Here is a 21997-nt window from a genome sequence, read left to right as displayed (position 1 = left end):
ACGAGGATGTCAATGTCAGTGAATCGATTGTTGTAGTCAGTGACCCACATTTTCAGGAATTTGATATGTTTCAATGATTTTCATTTAAGATATATTGAAGAACAAAATGTTTGACTTCTGTACAGTTGTGTGTAATTTGTGTGCTTAATTTTAAACTGTCAAGATCATACCTAAAACGACGCTTTTTGATTTTGTTTTAGCGGTCGCCCATCAGTAATTCCCAGTGTAAGATGAGGCATAGTATCTAACATATCCATTCAAATCATTTTAACATTTTGTTTTCTCTGTCCAGTTATGATCATTCGTGTTTTTTTTCACGTTTTGGAGTTAATTAGTGCCGCTTCATGTTCAGGGGTTGAAAGATTCTGTAAAATTTCCGAAAATGTATACAGTTGAAGTCGGAAGTTTACATACACCTTAGACAAATATATTTAAACTCAGTTTTTCACAATTCCTGACATTTAATCCAAGTAAAATATCCCTGGTTTAGGTCAGTTAGGATCACCACTTTATTTGAAGAATGTGAAATGTCAGAATAATAGTAGAGAGAATGATTTATTTCAGATTTGATTTCTTTCATCACATTCCCAGTGGGTCAGAAGTTTACATACACTCAATTAGTGTTTGGTAGCATTGCCTTTAAATTGTTTAACTTGGGTCAAACATTTTGTGTAGCCTTCCACAAGCTTCCCACAATTAGTTGGGTGAATTCTGGCCCATTCCTCCTGACAGAGCTGGTGTAACTGAGTCAGGTTCGTAGGCCTCCTTGCTCGCACATGCTATTTCAGTTCTGCCCACAAATGTTCTATAGGACTGAGGTCAGGGCTTTGTGATGGCCACTCCAATACCTTGACTTTGTTGTCCTTAATCCATTTTGCCCCATGCTTGGGGTCATTGTCCAAGACCCATTTGTGACCAAGCTTTAACTTCCTGACTGATGTCTTGAGATGTTGCTTCAATATATCCACATAATTTTCCTTTCTCATGATGCCATATATTTTGAAGTGCACCAGTCCCTCCTCCAGCAAAGCACCCGCAAAACATGATGCTGCCACCCCCGTGCTTCACGGTTGGGATGGTGTTCTTTGACTTGCAAGCCTCGCCTTTTTCCTCCAAACATAACGATGGTCATTATGGCCAAACAGTTATAGTTTTTTTCATCAGACCAGAGGACATTTCTCTAAAAAGTACGATCTTTGTCCCCATGTGCAGTTGCAAACTGTAGTCTGGCTTTTTTTATGGCGATTTTGGAGCAGTGGCTTCTTCCTTGCTGAGCGGCCTTTCAGGTTGTGTCGATATAGGACTCGTTTAACTGTGGATATAGATACTTTTGTACCTCTTTCCTCCAGCATCTTCACAAGGTCCTTTGCTGTTGTTCTGGGATTCATTTTCGCTTTTCGCACCAAACTACGTTCATCTCTAGGAGACAGAACGCGTCTCCATCCTGAGCGGTATGACGGCCGTGTGGTCCCATGGTGGTTATACTTGCGTACAATTGTTTGTACAGATGAATGTGGTACCTTCAGGCGTTTGGAAATTGCTCCCAAGGATGAACCAGACTTGTGGATGTCTATAATTTTTTGTCTGAGGTCTTGGCTGATTTCTTTTGATTTTTCCATCATGTCAAGCAAAGAGGCTCTGAGTTTGAAGGTAGGCCTTGAAATACATCCACAGGTACACCTCCAATTCATTCAAATGATGTCAATTAACCTATCAGAAGCTTCTAAAGCCATGACATAATTTTCTGGAATTTTCCAAGCTGTTTAAAGGCACAGTCAACTTAGTCTATGTAAACTTCTGACCCACTGGAATTGTGATACAGTGAATTATAAGTGAAATAATCTGTCTGTAAACAATTGTTGGAAAAATTACTTGTGTCATGTACAAAGTAGATGTCCTTACCGACTTGCCAAAATTATAGTTTGTTAACAAGAAATTTGTGGAGTGGTTGAAAAACGAGATTTAATGACTCCAACCTAAGTGTATGTAAACTTCCGACTTCAACTGTACGTTCTCCAGAAATCCTGGTTGGATGATTTCCGGAACGTTTCTCAAATTTTGCCTAATCACTGCTAAGGAATGGAGGAAGAAATAGGCTAATTCACTACTGTACATGGTGACAAGCTTATTAAAACATGTTGAAATGCAAACCTAAATGACCCTGAAATCACTCATTTACACTGACTCAATCTTTTCCCGTGGAAATAATGTGGCCAGAAGTAAGTATAATCATGAACATTGAGGACTTGCATTTTGCCTTGAAAATACATGACATTCGCATGTTACCGTATGTAGTGTTTACTGGGCTATTGGCTTGCCATTATTTCAGGCTCTCGTTGCACTTGCATTTCATTTAAGTGTCTTTCAAACATTTTAATTTCCATGTCCCTTCTCGCACATTTATTTGGTTTGTATTTTGTCCTACTATATTTGTCCTACTATATTTAAATTATTACTTTTTCCAGCCTGCTTAAATTGAAATGAATATTGCCCCAAAAATATAGCATACTAGTACAATCCCAAATATACATCTATAAATATAGCACATAAAAAATAAAAAATGGAATTGTTGCATAGTTTCCCTTTAATTGATTTGTTTACTTTAGCCTAAATCATTTTTATCAGCATTGTTTCTGCTTGTTGATATGCCTAATTGACACTAGGCACAAACGTCAGTTCCTCTAGTTTTGATTTACATTTGGTTTATTAGTCTAAATGTGAATGCACTTTAAATAAAATGTTACCATGGCATTGGATTTAGGTTAAATGTTGGGTGGGGGAAAATGCTCTTACGTTGACTTTTTGCAAATCCAATCAGTTTCACATTGATTCATCATGGCATAGATTTATATTGGTTTAAATTATGTGGAAACAACGTTGATTTAACCAGTTTGGCCAATGAGTCGATTTCGCCATGCATGTAAAAACATCAGCTGTGCTTCTTGGTGGTCTTGACTTATTAGGCCTATGGTCTACATGATTATATTACAGATTTGTTGTATTAAAAAGCATTATCAATGTGCTCAATATATCTAAATGTATGCATGTTATTTTCGACCACATTGCCATATGCTAAAACCTTTAATATAGCAGTATTATAAACACCACTCTGACGTTTGGGTTTGATTGAACTACTAGCTCCGTGAATTGTAGCCTATAGTTAAGTTATTTTCAAATACATTGTGATAATTTAAGAAACTTCTCAAATTGTTCTCTTAATTTTCAGCAAATCCCATTTTAAATCTATGGATGCATAAAAAGGGGACAATTTATTCAGCATCCTGTCCTCGAAACGCTTCAGGGAGGCTACGCATGGTGCAAACCATACATTTTATTTTACCGCGTTTTAGCATACGATCATTTTTCAAGGGTGTGAACTGTGAACACAACATTAGTGCCATTACATTCACTTCCTGACTCATTTTCCGCTCATATAAAATTGGCGGCACGCCGAGTTGTGACGTATAGCCTGGGCTACATGCTCCGTACTGTGCAGAAGATTTTGGCATATGAATGTGGATGTAAATTACAAAAGTAAATTAAGAATATCGTCGCACATTCCGTTTTTAAAGACACGGTAAGAACGCACTGTATGCCTGCTCAGATCTTCAATGCAACAGTTGTTTATTTAGGCTCTGAAAACGAAAGCAAACATCTAATTTCAGTGTGACTTTTTGACTTAACAATATAAATACAGAACTCCCTTTTGTCTTCACATTTTTTTATTTTTATAATCATGATGTTTTCATCTATTGGAATCATAATGAATTGCGCTGTTCTTCAGCAGTGGGGATTCCCCAACAATGTAGCGCTGCAAAGAGTGCATAATTCCGTCGCGTCTTTTTGTCTTTCTCAATATAACGTCAATTAATAGCCTACTCGTACGGTTAATGTCATACAACATAATCTATGTTTATCTTAATTGTCCATTGTCTCATTAAGGATTGGCCGCGCACCCTTAGCATGGGCTGCGAGGGGGTAGAATCGCTGGTTTCACCAGCACTAAGGCACTAGGCTAGGGGGATTTCTGAAAGGGAGATTCTGATGAGACAATGCACCGACCACCCACGGTCATTATTGGGTGCTTATTGAGTATCATAGGAATATTTGCTTGATTTAATACTAAACATGTTCGATACCTGCACCAGAGTTGGCTAGATGGAAACGAATGCCTTTCTGAACATCCTGACAAGCATGGCTGTAGCCAGGGTCTGAGTTTTAGTGAGGTCTGTAAGGAAGTGCTATTTCTTATGCAGGTGACCAGCCTACTGCTATTACATTGCTATAACTGAGACAACGTATTTTCACAGTAAAACATGTTAGGTCCCATACAGGATAGCTCCCACACCCACACACACATTACACACACTAAGTGCCGATGACACACAGATAAGACATACACCCACACATTGGGAGGAAGAGACAGCCTTGACTTGCAGACACAAGCACACACACACAATCTCCTTCCTAGCCGAACATTGTGTGACTGAGAACGACACGATGCGGAGGAACGACGGACGGCTCAACAGGACCAATCCAAGAAGACAACACCTCAACTGTGGCCAATCAAAAGCCAGGGACTTTCAGACTCAACCCACTTTTTGTACTGTACATAACATGCTTACAATCTGTTATCGGGGCTTCTTTCTGCTGGTTCCTTGGTAGCCAAATGAATGAGCCCGTATACGTTGTACCAGATATCTTTACTCTGAATAAACTGTCGCTTGTCATATAATTGACCACCTTGTCCGAATCGATCCTTGACCGACTCGCCCTATCTACATATCCCATCATCAACAGGTCTAGAACCCCCCTTCTCATTTCAATAAATGTTCAACCAGGTGAAGCTCATTTACTGCATTTCTATACTATTTCAAAACACAAAAATGCTAACATAGCCACTACACCTTAACTCACATCAACTCAGCATCGGAATTGAAAACTATACATTTATATGTACAGAAGGATCTGTTGGCAGTAAAAGTATTTTATTAACAAAAGGTCAACAAATATGTTTGCTTTACAGATTTGCTGCAGTTTTACAGCCAATTTCCTGCAAGTCTACACTTTCTGGCATGATTTATGTCATGCTAATATCATGAGTTAGAGTGACTTACAGAATTAATGAGGGCCCCTTGGAGGTCAGGACCACTGGCTACATGCTTTCCGTTCCGGGTCGGTATTTCAGCCATGAAAGTTTAGCTGGCTAGACTAACAACTAATTTACCAATCTATGTTTAACTGTCATGTTCTAATTGAGTGACTGTCAGTCAGTGACAATGTATTTATTTGTATGCAAAAGAATGACAGTGGTCCAGACCTCTGTGTCCTCATATGTAGCTACAAACCTGGTTATAAGTCCATGTGAATAGGGGATTTGACTTATAAACCCCTCCCCCTATTTACTAAACACTTTCATGCACAAATGTTTGGCCTATATCTCATTTATGGAGTGCTTTCAGTGGGATTTTCTGAATGTCAAAGTCATGCAGGTATTCAGTCAATTGCAGGACTCCTGGAATAGGACCTTTTAATGTTAACAGAATCTTTGTAGATGTACATTTGCATAGGTCTACAAACTGTCCAACATCTACCGCACACCTGTCAGTCGACAGGCTGCCATGGCAACAAAGGAGAGTGACCCGAGTGGATCCGGAGGAATCTCCAGGCAGAATTCGGGAGTGGGGGGACAATGGGAATCGGACTTGACTGCGGTGCAGCACAGTTTGAAGTTTGTGAAGAAGCTGGAAGAGCACTATGTTTGTCCCACCTGTAAAGGAGTAGTTCTCAACCCACACCAAACCAGCTGCGGACACATCTCCTGCTACCGCTGCATCCAAGGGCTCCTGTAAGAACAGTAGTGATTAAAAAAAACAGCCATTTACTGCATGTTATGTGTTCATATACACAGTGAGATTTTTGGGGCGTGGTATGACTTTGGGTCAATTCCATTTCAATTCCAGCCAATCTAGGAGTTGAATCGAAATTCTATTTGTTATTTGAAAATGGTCCTTTCTCCTCTGAAGATTGTATTATTGTTTTTTAAGTTAATTTCCTAGAGCTGACTGAAATCGAACTGGAATCAGCCCTATGACGAATTACCAGCCCTCAATTGTGCAAATCTAACTGGTCTGGTGTCAGACCAGCACAATTTAAAGTGGAAGTTCAGCATTTTACCATTTGAAGTGGTCTCGTGTGGCTCAGTTGGTAGAGCATAGCACTTCCAACGCCAGGGTTGTGTATTCAATTCCCAGGGGGAACCAGTATGCAGTCGCTCTGGATAACAGTGTCTGCTAAATGACTTAAATGTAAGGGAAGTGGTTCCTCACCCTGAAATTAGTCCATGGGCCAGGATAAATGATTCCATGGTTTGGTTCTTCTTTAAACAGCTACTGGAAACTTCAGCTAACTTTAGTCACCACAAGATTGGAAATGGAAACTGAGCGTTTATTTTTATTGCCACATCAACATCAAACCAAATATGGAGTTGATTTGTAGTTGATTTCAGGTGATTCAGCTTTTAAATATCTATATATATGCTCAAGTTAGCTGAGGTTTGCAGAGGCCGTTTGATCTGCACTCGGGGCAGAGGTATAGAAGAAGCAGTCCATGTCCAGGCAGTCGCACATGTCCTTGCCCAGGAAAGCAGGCAGCTTTGGTACACTTTGCTCTTCGCCCCCATAGTTGGGTTGATTTGATTAGGATCTATTTTTAGCTCACCATGGGCTAGTCTTCCAAGAGTCCTTAAAGCTACAATATGTAACTTTTTGCGCAATCTGACCAAATGTACATAGAAATTAGAGATATAGATCTGTCATCCTCATTGAAAGAAAGTCTAATTAGCGGTAGAACTTTTATAAGTTTAGTTTCTGCATCTTTTACTTTCGGTTTTGTAGACCAGCAAACAGCTGAATATACAATAATTTTGGGGGTATTAAAAATATAATTCACAGCGTTTTACATGGTACAATGATTCTCTACACTATACATTGCTTATTTTGTCAAACTGAAATTAGGCGAACTATTAGAGAAATTAGGCGAACTATTAGAACCAGGAAATGTAAAACATACAGGAATGTGGAAAAACTACAGAAGCAAAGTTAAAAACAAAACATATCCACATTCCTATTACGAGTTACACCTGCCAAGAGGCATGTACACACTTTACATATTGCAATAATCTCTTACCCATTCTAATTGTTCAAGAGGCTTTGTGAGTTAATGAAGTGCAATTCTGAATGTACTCTTTTAGCCCATTGAGCTAAAGGGCTGTTAGTTGATACTGTAGGTAGCATATGTCAGCAATCATATTGAAATGTGATGCTCTCTTTTGTGCAGGGAAAACTCCCCAGCCACCACCGCGGCATGTCCTTTAGACAGAGGTTTGATCATATCTGATGAGGTGAGATTAAGAAACCATCGGTTCATTTGTGAAGTAAAAAGCTAAATATATGAAGAAATACTTTAGGCGTACTTTATTCAGAATTACTTTTGCAGAGTACAGTTTTATTGCTAACACAACTGATGTCTACAATGTATTTTCATTGGTACACAAAATATTTTTGGGTTTTACTTGTCATGAAACTTTAAGACACCAAACCTACTTCAATTGTAAGACAAAATTCCCGAGAAATGAAACATGAATCATGAGCTTCTTGAAATGTAAAACAATGCTACACAATAGTTACCATTTCCTGCAGGTTTCCCAAGACAATTGCTGTAAAAGGGAGATATCAAACTTAGAAGTCTCCTGCACAAACTCCCCAACTGCTCCCACAGAATGACATTATGTCGGTTGCAGGTAAATCCACCAAGACACCACAAGTATCCAATGTTACTCATTGCTGTAGTAAATACAAGAGAAACGACAGCTAAAACAGGACTGTAAAAGTAATTAATTAACAAATGCTCAGACAGCAACGTGATCAAACATTTGATACATGACAGGCTCTCCCCTTCCCTCTTTCTTTCTCAGGGGCATCTACAGGCATGTCAGTTTGAGTCATTGCAGTGTTCCAATACAGGCTGCAGTGAGTTCTTGCAACGCAAGGATTTGCAGGAGCACCTCAGAATCAGCTGCTCCTATCGTATGGAGCGCTGTCACTACTCAAATCAAATCAAATTTATTTATATAGCCCTTTGTACATCAGCTGATATCTCAAAGTGCTGTACAGAAACCCAGCCTAGAACCCCAAACAGCAAGCAATGCAGGTGTAGAAGCACGCATTCTTACACATGCTGCCAACTCCAGGTGAATGCCAGAGAAATTGACTGTTTTATAACATAGTCTGTTTTAATTTGATCTTCAATTTGTTTACTCTTGCAAAGGTCAGGGTTGAAGTTTTATGATATGAGGACTTTCGATTTGCCATTGTACCCTGCGGTTTATTTGGGATCTTCTAAAATGGTTGAACTGTCCTCAGGCTCAACATAGTATTTTTACTCTGTTACGAAAAACACAACTAGCCTACTGATTTTGCTGCACCCGCTTTGTCTAGGGGTCTTAGGCATAGTTAGGTGGTGTGTAACCTGATTTAAGATGTGCGTATACGGTATGTGAGAAATCACTGTATTCACCTAGGTGTTGAATGTATGTACCCGGGACACCGCTACATTAATTTAGGTCTAAGGCCAGCTCCGACTTGACCTCTTGGTCAGCCAGTCCAAGCAATTATTATTTGTTCAGATGGAGACAAAATAAATATGTACAACCAAACCACAAACAAACAAAAGAGTGGCCGAGTGGCTTCTGGCCTCCTCTCTTTCTCTCTGAGTGACAATCACTTTAATTGGCTGCACCTGATGTGTTTTTCAAGGCTTAGCTCACCATCTAGACCCGGTTGCTGCCACCTGGGAATGGAGTGTGGAAGTGTATCCTGGAAATGTGTTTCCTAACTCTGTGCTAACTCTATGCTACCCCCCATATCACAAGTGGATTGTCCTTCAACTGTGTTTCCCCCTCTAACCCTTGTACTACATTTAGCCAAAGATTATTTTTTACAGTCTGGGAATTACATACAGTAATTCTCCCAACAGGTGGCGCAATTGGCTTGAATAGATGTTTGAATTCCTCACCCTTACTGCAGTCTCTTTAACAGTTCACACAACTACAATAAGTGCCTTTGAAAACACTTGAATTAAGCTCTTTTCAGTCTATTATGATATGATACTGTAAGTCTTAAAGAAGGAAAATCCTCCTTAATAATCACTTATTATTTCTGTTCGGACACCACCAGGAACATGAGAGGTATACATGCCCAGAGATTGAAATCAACTGCCCCAACAAATGCTCCCAGATGATTAAAAGATGCATGGTAAATATTCAGATATTACCAAAATATTTGTTTTATTTTCTAAATGTATTGTTTGAAGATACTCATTTATTGTTTGAAGAAAGATTTTCTATATTCCTTGACATTTTGCAACAACCACATACACTGATTGTACAAAACATTAAGAACACCTGCTCTTTCCATGACAGACTGACCAGGTGAATCCAGGTGAAAGCTATAATCCCTTTTTGATGTCACTTGTTAAATCCACTTCAATCAGTGTAGATGAAAGAGAGGAGACAGGTTAAAGAAGGATTTTTAAGACATGGATTGTGTATGTGTGCCATTCAGATGGTGATTGGGCAAGACAAAATATTTAAGTGCCTTTGAACGGGGTATGGTAGTAGGTGCCAGGCACACCGGTTTGAGTGCGTCAAGAACTGCAATGCTGCTGGGTTTTTCACGCTCAACAGTTTGTGTGTATCAAGAATGGTCCACCACCCAAAGGACATCCAGCCAACCTGACACAACTGTGGGAAGCATTGGAGTCAGCATAGGCCAGCATCCCTGTGGAACACGTTCAACACCATGTGGAGCCCCGACGAATTGAGTGCAAAAGTTGCACCCTGCAACTCAACATTAGAAAGGTGATCCTAATGTTTTGTACACTCAGTGTATAATAATACACTGTACAGGAGTTTGTAAAACTGTATGAGTGTGATAGAACTAATATGGTTCCTGTTTCTACCTCTCACCCAATCTCCCTTCTCTCTCATGTGTCCTTCTCCGTCTGACTTCTCTTCTCCCCTCTCTCCTTTTCACCTTTTTATACCCTCCCCTCACTTTCCCTCTCTGACTAACAACCTCTTTGCTTGTAATGTACTCTCCCTCTATCACACAGCTTGAAGACCATGCTGACCAGTGTCCTGAGGTGCAGACGGACTGTGTTTATAAGAAATATGGCTGCTCTGTCCGGGTTGGTGGACATATTCTCTGTGCTTTGGAATCCAATTCTACGCCCAAGGAAATCTAGTTTTAGTCAGACAATCTCAAAGTCGCAATGATTGCATTATCTCAATGAGTCAAAGTCCTCATGCAACCCTCTTGGGTGGGTAGTGGCTGACACAGATGCCATGTGGTGATAAAACAATGGCCTTGTAACAATTTAATACAATAAGAACTGTCTATATGGTCTCAAGAATGTCTGTATGAAAGCGTCAGAATGATGAAAAATATAAACGCAACATCAACAATTTGAATGATTTTACTGAGTTTACAATTCATATAAGGAAATCAATCAATTGAAATAAATGAATTAGGCCCTAATCTAAGGATTTCACATGACTGGGCAGGGGAGCAGACATGGGTGGGCATGGGAGGTCATAGGCCCACCCACTTGGGAGCCAGGCCCAGCCAATCAGATTGAGTTTATCCCCACAAAAGGGCTTTATTACAGACAGAAATATTCCTCAGTTCCATCAGCTGTCCGGGTGGCTGGTCTCAGACGATCCCGCACGTAAAGAAGCCGGATGTGGAGGTCCTGTGCTGGCATGGTTACTACATGTGGTCTGAGGTTGGGTGGCCGATTGGACGTACTTCCAAATTCTCTAAAACAATGTTGGAGGTGGCTTATGGTAGAGAAATTAACATTACATTCTCTGGCAATAGTTCTGTTGGACATTCCTGCAGTCAGCATGCCAATTGCACACTCCCTCAACTTGAGATTGGCATTGTGTTATGTGACAAAACTGCACATTTTAGAGTGGCATTTTTATTGTCGCCAGCACAAGGTGCACCTGTGTAATGATCATGCTGTTTAATCAATTTCTTGATATGCCACACCTGAATGGAGTTCGATAGATTATTTTGGCAAAGGAGAAATGCTCACTAACAGGGATATAAAGACATTTTTCACAACATTTGAGAGAAATAAGCTTTTTGTGCATATGGAACATTTCTGGGATCTTTTATTTCAGCTCATGAAACATGAGACCAACACTTTACATGTTGCGTTTATACTTTTGTTCAGTAATAGTAATGTGTGTTTATATGAACTAGTCCTATACATTACAACCAAAATATACAGATATTAATTTGTCTTGGTTCAACAACAACCCATCGGGTAATGTCAAAACAGTATGTATGATGAGTGTTATAATTTGTATGTCATTGTTTAGCATGTCATTCTTAAACATGTCTAGACATGATAGGCAGTTCTATTGCCATACAACTAATAGTTATTTCTCTCTGTGTGGACAGGAGAGGAGAGCCCAAGTTAAAGTTCACGAGGAAACCGCTCTCAATCACCACATCCTCCTGGTTCTGGGGAGCAACACCAAGCTGGAGACACAGGTAGGACCAATTACTACCCAGAACTTTTCTGTTTATGGACCAGGGTACATTCAGAATGAAGAAAGCGTAGCAAATGTTTAGTTGGTGCTGTTTTGAACGAGCAAGTTAAACAGTCATCATAAGGACAATGCATCACAAAACATTCAAAAGGGCCAAATCCTAACTTGAGGTTTGCAAACGGAACACACACTTATGTCCTTTCCTTTGGAGACTTGCGCCAAGCATGAGTTTCCTGCACACATCTCAAGTTAGGATTCAGCCCTTTTAGTGGCCAAAGGGCAAGTTGTACCTAGAGCCAGTGCGGTGGCAATGGTTGAGCTTTGACCATTCCTCTGACCTGCCAGATGGAAATCCTCCAGCAGGAGGTGCTGCTGAGGCACAAGGAGCTCCAAGAGAGGAGCCGCCAAGTCAGCGGTCTGGAGGAGGTGGTCCGCCCGCTGGCCCAGCAGGTCAGCCGATGTGACAACACCCTGTCTGCAGTACAGGTAAGAAGCAGGACAGGTGAGAAGCAGTACTGTAACATGTGACCAATACAACACCCAGAGGTCTGGTTGATTACATTTACATTTACATTTAAGTCATTTAGCAGACGCTCTTATCCAGAGCGACTTACAAATTGGTGCATTCACCTTATGACATCCAGTGGAACAGCCACTTTACAATAGTGCATCTAAATCTTTTAAGGGGGGAGGGTGAGAAGGATTACTTTATCCTATCCTAGGTATTCCTTAAAGAGGGTGGGGTTTCAGGTGTCTCCGGAAGGTGGTGATTGACTCCGCTGTCCTGGCGTCGTGAGGGAGTTTGTTCCACCATTGGGGGGCCAGAGCAGCGAACAGTTTTGACTGGGCTGAGCGGGAACTGTACTTCCTCAGTTGTAGGGAGGCGAGCAGGCCAGAGGTGGATGAACGCAGTGCCCTTGTTTGGGTGTAGGGCCTGATCAGAGCCTGGAGGTACTGAGGTGCCGTTGATCTAGCGGTAATGCTGCAGAATCCAGCATGTCTACAGTGTAGGTATGAATCTGGCCTACTGCTCTTTGACACAACCTCTCTCCATCATTTCCCATCTTCTCTCTGTTCAATAAAATCTAAAAAGACTTAAAAAAGTAAGAAACACTGCTGTTACTGCATATGAAACCAAAGCAGGAATAATTAATACACACAACACTGCACTTAATAGAATCCATTGGTCATAGGAATCGTTAAAACGTTAAGATTCTCATAAGAGGAGAGACTACCTTGATTGTGTTTATTAAGGCATGCAACAGAAAACGTTTTAAAACATTAAACATTCTGTTTGGTGCCTAATGATTATGAACACTACACAGGTAAATAGCAGTATTGTAAATAAAGTGTTACGGTTTTCTGGACGTCCCTGTACAGGGCTCTCTGGAAGACCAGAGGGACCACATCTCCAGCGTCCAGCTCCAGCTCGAGGAGCTGTCCAGTGTGTTTGGCCCTGGTGTGGCCCGGGAGGAACTGGGCCAAATCAGAGCGTCCCTGGATGCCCTCAGACAGCAGGTGTCCGTCACGGAGGGGCTCAAAGACCACCTGGGTGAGTGGAGGGGGTCATAAGTGGTCTGAGTGAACTAAAGGTGGATTGGAGATCATTATAATGGTTTACACCGACAGTAAGCCCATGACGTGTGAAAAGTGGGTCTTGGGAAATGTAACTGCCACTGGGTTATTTGAATTATGGTTAAACTGCCTCTATCTTTGGCAGCATATTCCACAGAATTCAAGTAACTCAGTAGTTACCAACCCTGGGTTACTGGAAAGATAAGAAATAAGCTAAAGTCTCCCAAGGCTTGTAACAGATTATGGAAAGACTCAAGACTGTGTTAGGCCAATGATCTTAAGTCTCTAAGGCTTGTAAGTGATTGTGAGCAAATAATGAACATTGTACTGACATTTACAATCACCAGTAGATTAATTAAAGTCTAAAAAATTCCATCGCCCATCTTTCCCCCCAGGGGAGTTGAAGGAGACTTGCATGCGCCACTCGCGCCTCCTCAGCATCCACACGGCGCAGCTGGAGTGCAACGAGGAGCACTTCAGAGAGCTCGAGTCCTCCTCGTACGACGGCAAGCTCATCTGGAAGCTCCGCGACTACTGCAAGAAGAAGGAGGCACGAGGCCAGGGACCGTGCCTAAGCAGCGCGCCCTTCCACACGGGCCGCAGCGGCTACAAAATGGCCGCCAGGGCCTACCTGAACGGCGACGGAGCAGGCCGGGACACCCACCTGTCTCTCTACGTGGTCCTCATGAGGGGCGACTTCGACCCCCTCCTGCCCTGGCCCTTCAGACAGCCTGTGTCATTGTCAGTGCTGGATCAGAGCGGCACCAACAACCACCTAACTATGAGTTTCAAACCCGACCCGGAAAACACTAGCTTCCACCGGCCCGGCTCGGCCGCTGCAAACGCCAGCGCCCCCACCAACGTGGCCTCTGGTTTCCAGTGCTTTGCCTCGCATGCCCAGCTGGAGACGCCCAAGAACGCCATCTACATGAGAGACGATACGCTCTTTGTTAAGGTCAAAGTGGACACGAGCGGTTTGGAGGACTTGTAGAGGGGCCTTAAAGAACTGGTTTGAGATCATTTCACAAACAGTTAGCTAATGTTACAAAGCTCAGTGCAGGCCAATGCCTCAGCTCTACTCCAAATTGAGCAAAGTAAGCTTGCAGAAATAGTGTCAGCAAGTCCATGCAGTTTTCTCCCAGATACTTAAATCATAAAGCAATACAGAAATTGCAGTGAAGTATTTACATTTAGCATTTCTTTAGCCTTGTCTGCAGACTGCTTGTATGTGCTCACTGAGGATTCAAGTGTTAATGCTGCCCAAAGATATTATATTGAATAGTATTTTTTGGATTAAAGTCCTACAATCAGAGAGCACGCAATCGATTAATTAATTAATTAATGACAACTCAGGGATTGTAATGGACAGCTGTTAAAAAGTTATTCATGTAATTAGCGTACACTTTATAATACCTTTACTGAATAAGCCAATATACAGTAATGTTGAACGTTTATTTAAATCCTTATGAATTTAGAAATTGAAATGTTAAAAGTTTAAAAAAAATAATGCTTATTCCTGAAAGTTATTATAAAGTGTTACCATTGATGAATGAATTGTGACATGCGTTTTTCCTTCAATTTTGTGGTACATGCATAACAACAATTATGTGCATCACATGTGATATCCAGTCAGTAAATATGTAGACTGTGGTTGTGGAATAACATTACTTTTTTGTTGGGGAACAATCTTTTGCAACATTTTCCTACGTACTGTATCTTATGACTGTACAGTGTTAACGGTAAAAGCAACATTATGTGGGCTTTCATGTAAAAACATTATGGGATACCAATGCATAACAAAGGATACTTCAGTTACAGGTATGCATTATACATTTCTATGGGAATGCAGGGGTCTTTTGGGTAAATACTGAAATTCCAAAGACTGGGATTCAATCCGAGGCACGTTATAGAGCAGCGCACTAAGCGAAAGAAAATGAATGTGATCTATGCAAAATAAATAGCCTTTTAAATGGTGCATTGCCGGCTGTCTAGTGTGCTGCTCCATTATGGAATCCCAGCCTTAAAAATAAGGGAAGAGTAACAACACACATTAATGGACCACAACAACCCTATTTATGAATCCATGGTGCTAGTTTATTCGAAAATATGACACGTTTCGACCGTAGTCTTGTCAAAATGACATGTCATGTCATTCTGTCTGACTGTAGAAACACGTGGTTCTACTTTAAAGAAGGCAAATATATATAAACATGTATGTAAACCCCTTACATCTCATACAGAAAGTTCAGCACAGCAGATTGGAACATTTGGGGGGAAAGAAATGACACACATCCAGTAACTTTCAACAGGTGCTGGAAGTCAAAGTAAATGTTTAGCAAAAGGTACAAGTAGACATGGCACACAGATCTTGTGGTTTACTAAAACAAAGTGTTGAACTATCAACATATACCTAAGGAACACTTAAAAGGAGGAATCTGCAGTTGCTACATCCAACTTGGAATTATATTGTAAGGGATATTTTACCTGTTGATTCTTGAAGAATATAACTTAGAAATGCCATTAACTTATAGTTGAACTGTCGTACCCCATCAGAACCCAAAATATAAGCTTTTATATGGGTTCTGATTGGGTACGACAGTTTATCGAAGCTCATGGCATTTATACGTTATATTCTTCAAGAATCAACATGTGTATATATCACGAATATAGAAGTCCGCCAATGTTTTGTTATCTTGGATGATCTGTCCTTGCATCCGTACGTAGGTCTGTCTATGATTTTGAGTGGTTACATTTCTTCAGGGAGACTGCTTTATTATTGTTTCAGCTGTGGACTTCCCCTTTAAAGGGATAGTTGAAACTAATGATAGATTCCCTTATCTTTTAAGCAGTCAACAGACAACGTAAGACAGCAATCCTGATTTGGTTTAGTTTCCCTGGCCACTGTCTCCAAATGCTAACTTTTTAGCATTTGTCACCCAACACCAATTATATATCCCGTATATTAGCATCTTAAAGTATAACTTAATTGATCTACATTAGGAATTTCAGACACTTTAGGATGATTTGGACATGAAACGTGCACAATTATTAAACTACAACAATATTTGAAATGTAACAGGGCAGACATCTTATACAGAACAATAATAGTTTGGGATGGTTTACAGAAAAGTCGTATAAGCCTGTGAAGGTCAGAGAAGATTGGATCGATACACCCACCAACACTCGCACATACCTCACTGATTTGATTTCACGGTCACAGACACCTCTGATGGGCAGATATGTATATCACGGTTGATGGCGTCTTTCATCTTCCAAACAGAGATGTATGGGTAGACCGTCTCAGTAAACCTATGTTTATGAGTGTAGATGTGTGTATTGTCTTTGGGGTCATAGAAAGCCACTTCCCCCCTGTCGTAGTTCAGCTGAACTCTGATCCTCTGGGGTATCCTCTTCAGAGTGAGCGTTTTACCAGCTCCATTTGTATACTTGCGCCCCCTTTTCAGTATAGCCCAGATTCCGTATTCTGGTGACGCAAGAAGATCTTCTCCCTTCCGATCGACGGACTCTGCAGCCACGCCTAGATTCCACTCAGGTTGGTCGCCCACCTCCACCTCCCAGCTATGCTCTGAACCCTTCACAAAGCCTGTGGAGCCAATGACCTTTGCCCACCGTGTGAACCGCTCTGGGTTGTCCGGAATCTGCTGCTTCTCTACGGCTGTGTGTCGCACGCTGGTAAGGTCATCAGACAAAGTCATAGTAGAGGGAGCCGTGTTGGGGTCCAAAATTATGGGCGAGTGTTTGACTATCGCCTGCATCTGCTCCCAGACTTGGAACTGCAGGTTTCCCAGGTGTTTGGCGATGTCGATCAGCGCTCCGGAGACGAGCTGTGGATCCGGAAGATCAAGTTGGGCTCTGGCTCTGTTCTGGGTGTGTTTGTAACTCACAAGGACGTTTTCACTGCCTTTGTTCAGGTCCTCTTTCACAGCCTCAATGGCATTTGTGAGAGAGGAGATCTGCTCAACAATGCTGTCCATGCCTTTCTCAATTAACATTCCCTTTTCCTTCTCCTCCTCCCTCAGAGCAGCCAGTCTGGCATCCTCTTCCTCTCTCAGGAACTGGTGGAGCTTCACAAACTCTTCCCTGATCCTCCTCGTTGTGTCCACCTGCTGGTCCTTGGTGTGCTGAGTCATGCTATCGTAGCTCTCTCTGGCATTTATACATTTCTCCAGCTTTTCTTCCAGACTTGTTAAGTCAGATCTCAGGTCGTCCTCAGGTCGTCCACTCACCGATTTCCCCTCTTCCCTTCTTTTTTTCTGTGTCGATTCCTCTTCTGGAAGATGTCTCTTTAAAGACTTAGCAAGTTTGTTAAGGTTCATGTTGCTTAGGATCATGATTGTGACGTTCACAGCTCCCTCATCGCAGTAGGTCTCCACCATCCTATCCACAGTGGCATGCCTTGTGACATTCTCCAGATGAGCCTTTGAAATGTTAGCAAAATCTTTCAGATCGCTATTGCACAGCTCCCAGTTAAATCTCTCCATCTCTTTGTTGTCCAGTTTCTCCAGAATGGTCAGCAACAACTCAGAGACAGATGCTGCCATTGTAGAACACTAGATACACTGCACTAGGTAGTGAAACGTACAACTTTGGTTAACTTTCACATTTAACAGTTGCCCTTGGAAGTCACAGTTTTAGATGTTCTCTCTTAATAATCCTTTTGTTTCTACCAATAATTCCTGTGTTGCTTTTTCAGTCAGATGGAGAGAGTGAAGATTACAAGCAGCCCTAAACAAATTTCAGAGTTTTAGGATTAAAAAAAAAAGTTTTCTGGGTGTTGACAGGAAACCGTTAGATTGTGTGTGTGTGAACTGTGTGATAGGTCTGCCAAACTCCCTGCTGTTGGCTGATTGCCCAGAAGCAGCTGGCCTTGTCATTGTGCACATCCAGTGTAGTCTTTGCGGTTGTGTACACATACGTACATGTTCACAGACCTCATGCATTTCTTGTAAATCGTCTGACTTCCTTTCAGACGTTATAACAAATATATGGACAACAGGTATAACAAATGTAAATATAAGGGGGATCTGTAAGAGACTATTTAGTGACATCCAATCTGTTTCTGCTATACTGTCTCGTAGCTTTCCATTATTGTGATTATAAAGACAATGTTAACTATTTCGCTAGAGCTCATATCATCTGTGCAGAATTTACCATAACAAACTAACAATGGGTCTCATATCTACTTGTAGCATCCTGACATTGTGGGTAGTCTGGGTTTGTTAGCGTAAAGATGGGAACAGTGGTACACCAGGTGTCCTTGGAAGTGCTAGTATAAGTACTGTGTCAGGGGTTAGCTGGTGTCACCTGGGGGACAACATAAGATACTGTAGGAATGTTCTCCATATGTTATTATAGTCATTTAGTGGTTCATTAATTTAAAACGGTACATCTCTCCAGGTACATCTCAAACAGACTGTGGATTTCTTATGCTCCTCACGAACTAACGGTCAGAAAATAAATTAGATTCATTACATTGTCTTTTCCACTTCTACACAATAACGTTTTGGCAAGTCAATGAAATAAATCAATTCATTTATAGAGACCAGAGAGTACAGAAATTCTACTTTTCGGAGATAAGGACTGAGAGCTCCATTCAACAACAAACAGCAAGTAAAACCTGGATTAAATCCAAGGTGCGTTGTAGAGCAGTGCACTGGACATTCGACAAAGCGCATTTTAAAGGTATTTTCCCCGACATTCACAGATATCGCATTCGAATTATTGTTGAATTGCAACTGGAATCTGCGTAGCGAAACAGAACGTAAACTGTCGAGACTTCTGGGTGTTTGTATTTTTAAATGTTTTTATTTAACCTTTATTTAACTAGGCAAGTCAGTTAATAACACATTCTTATTTTCCATGACGGTCTAGGAACAGTGGGTTAACTGCCTTGTTCAGGGGCAGAACGACAAATTTGTACCTTGTCAGCTCGGGATTCAATCTTGCAACCTTTCGGTTACTAGTCCGATGCTCTAACCAGTAGGCAACCTGCCGACCCAGGTTAGCATTTGCGTCCCTCGCATTTGCAACAATGAAAAACTGTTGTTACACATCATCCATGTTTATTTTGCTTATAATGAACTGTTTATCAATGATGAAACATAATGCAAGTAATTTATAGCGCAAAATCCATATTTTGTAGGCCAAGGCTGCAGTTCCGAAGGTAACCACCCTGTCCCGCCCCTGTCAGCTCCCCTGGAAACCTCTTCCCCTGAGCTGAAGATCCAAATCATGTGTTTCTTCACTTTTACTTTACACACCAATATTTGTGGTCACCCTCCCCTTACATTTCATGAAGGGAGGGTGACCTGTGAAATGTCAATGCGGAATCTGGATGCCAACCATTTGATCTCAATCAATTTCATGGGAAGACACATTTGAATTATGTACAGTGTTGTTTCGAAGTTCAGTGTTTTATTTGAATTATGTACAGGGAGCGAATTTTAGAGCAGATGGTGTTTTGCCTAGTGGCGCGCTGTTGAGCTTTCACCACATGAGAGAAAAATGCTACCATTCTCACAATCATCCTACATCTCATAAGAAATGAGGTGGTGTTTTTTGTCTTGCAGTGACGTTATACCATGCTATTATTTTCAGTTCTGTTATATAGAATACTATCATTATGTGATCTTGCTGACACAGATTCAGTCTTGATTTAACTTAAACAAGCATCATTCTCCATTTATAACAGACATTTGCCGAAGTAGCCTTTTCTTCGGGGCTACTAAACTAGTAAAGCAGAGACTGTGTGTAAAGGAGAGAATCCCACACATGCGCAGAAGCTTTGGATTTAGTTGTCGGAAAATGGTTCTAGAGAATTCGGATACGCAGCCACTCTGTATTTTGAAACTTCTCTTAATGGTCTCAAGCGTACAATCCTTGATTCTGTTTCATTTTTCCCCCCAGCTAAATGGCAGCTCTGCTTTTTGGTTTGCTAAAAAACTGCTGAAGGACGTGACTGAAGAAATGTAATAAGTGGGTAACATTCATTGAAATTACAATTGGAACAGCTGTACATATTGCAGATTTCACCTTTAAAAAATGATTGACACTTTCTTTAGAAATATATGAAATGTACCAGTGATCAGTTGTATGAACACCCATCCACCAACATGCTAGCAGTGCTAATTTACATTAAATTATAAAAAGACTGACATTGTTAGGGCCACGCAACAGGAACAGGCGACCATCGCACCACTTTGTAAAGATGAGCATGTCAGGTGGGACTTGGACAGTCAAAACTGGGGATGACGAGACGACACTGCTATTCTTAGCTCTTTTGTTCAGTGTTGAGAGAAGAGTTGGGACCCTACTATCACCTCCACTACCACCCTATAACCAGGCCACGAACGCCAGACTGCCAGCCACCAAAGTAGTTCTCATTATTACGAGATGTGGAAGATCAAACGTAAGTGGCGCCACCATTTTGTGGCATGCATGCTCTTTCACATTCAGTCAAAACGAAAATAACAAAATGACTGCATATGGCAAGTTGTTTTTCCCTACACACACAGGCTACAGTTCAGCATGGCTGAGAGACATTTCCAGCCAGGCAACTAATAGAACTTGGTAGAACTCACACCTTAAATTCCTTTGCGTTACGATTTTGATTAGAGATGAACAATATAAAATGCCACTGTACTGCATTCCTGATGTAAAACTTCTCTTACAGCCCCCATCACGTACGCTTTGGAAGCAAAGTACAGGCCCTATCTTGAGGTAATTTTGCGAAACAATTTGATCCAATCTAATTCACTGCATAGCAGGGACTGATGTTTTATATTCCTACTGTGCAGGGTAACTAAGGAATAAGCTATGTGGATGGAAGCCATCGCAGCCTTGAAATGCTTTCAAACATCTGGTCGGACAACAAGGCCAGCATCGTGTTCACTAGGCACCGGATGGACTGAAACAGGGAGGGATTTCCTGGCCTTTCCTCTTGCCCCAGGAAATTCCAGACTGACCTGGAATTTGAATTGAATTAAATGGAATGTACAGGGAGCGAGAACTGAATGAAAATGCAATTTGTGGAATTGACACCAACCCTTGTACAATGTGATACTTTATCCTCAACTGCAATTAAAACTAAATGTAATTGAGCTCATTAACTCCATCAGCTTAAGTTGATATATGTTTTAGGCTTTTAGTTTACATTTTCAGAATAAGAATATCTGGGCTGCTATCAATTAACAATCTTGAGGACTCCAAGCAAAAGCAATCAATGCCCATCTATGCTCCTTCTCACACAGTAGTTTGAAGTAACATTGCAATGGTACGTGGTGTAAGAAAGAGGATATACTAATTCAGTGGTGCACATCATCCCTGCACAAACCAATCAGACCTACAGCAAACATGATTGATTGACACTTCTCCATTCAGCTCTGGACCAATTGGCAGAGGAGTTGCCAGGGAAGCTGTACTCAAGGGCCGAACTGTCACATGAAAAAGAAGACAAGGGAGTGACCGTGGGAGACCCTTCCCTTTCCCAATGGGGTGGCCCGTGACTGGCCTGACTCCAGAGCTGTATGGTCAGTGCTGCTCTTTAAGTGCCACTGGCCTGACTCCAGAGCTGTATGGTCAGTGCTGCTCTTTAAGTGCCACTGGCCTGACTCCAGAGCTGTATGGTCAGTGCTGCTCTTTACGTGCCACTGGCCTGACTCCAGAGCTGTATGGTCAGTGCTGCTCTTTAAGTGCCACTGGCCTGACTCCAGAGCTGTATGGTCAGTGCTGCTCTTTAAGTGCCACTGGCCTGACTCCAGAGCTGTATGGTCTTGTGCA

At 41.4% G+C, this 21997-nt stretch overlaps 1 protein-coding gene, 1 long non-coding RNA gene and 1 pseudogene across 5 annotated transcripts; 2 read left to right on the top strand and 1 right to left on the bottom strand.

Annotated features, from left to right (window-relative positions):
• The first annotated feature begins 5286 nt into the window (after positions 1-5286).
• Positions 5287-14652, top strand: LOC115143682 (TNF receptor-associated factor 5-like; annotated as a pseudogene).
• On the bottom strand, positions 10521-18003 carry LOC115142657 (E3 ubiquitin-protein ligase TRIM35-like). 3 transcript variants are annotated; one of them, XR_010458761.1, is made up of 3 exons: positions 16392-18003; positions 11914-13171; positions 10521-11612 (listed from the first exon to the last, which is right to left on the bottom strand). XR_010458761.1 is itself a non-coding variant. In XM_029682284.2 (2 exons), exon 1 carries the CDS (start codon positions 17758-17760, stop codon positions 16393-16395), a length of 1368 nt encoding a protein of 455 aa, XP_029538144.1. In that variant the 5' UTR covers positions 17761-18003; the 3' UTR covers positions 10521-13171; position 16392. The 3 variants fall into 3 exon arrangements, 1 of the variants encoding a protein (XP_029538144.1); XR_010458762.1 differs by having other exon boundaries at positions 11962-13171; XM_029682284.2 differs by having other exon boundaries at positions 10521-13171.
• LOC115142658 (uncharacterized) lies at positions 16804-21318 on the top strand. Of its 2 annotated transcripts, XR_010458764.1 has the most exons (6): positions 16804-16891; positions 16985-18901; positions 20126-20194; positions 20507-20627; positions 20892-20938; positions 21016-21318. It is a non-coding gene; the product is annotated as an uncharacterized LOC115142658 (long non-coding RNA). The 2 variants fall into 2 exon arrangements; XR_010458763.1 differs by having other exon boundaries at positions 16985-20194.
• Positions 21319-21997: the final 679 nt, after the last annotated feature.

Source organism: Oncorhynchus nerka, linkage group LG15 (assembly GCF_034236695.1).
Source record: "Oncorhynchus nerka isolate Pitt River linkage group LG15, Oner_Uvic_2.0, whole genome shotgun sequence".
NCBI classification, from domain to species: Eukaryota; Metazoa; Chordata; class Actinopteri; order Salmoniformes; family Salmonidae; genus Oncorhynchus; species Oncorhynchus nerka.
The sequence above is the reverse complement of the archived record's forward strand: the minus strand, read 5'-3'. Positions and strand labels throughout refer to the sequence as shown.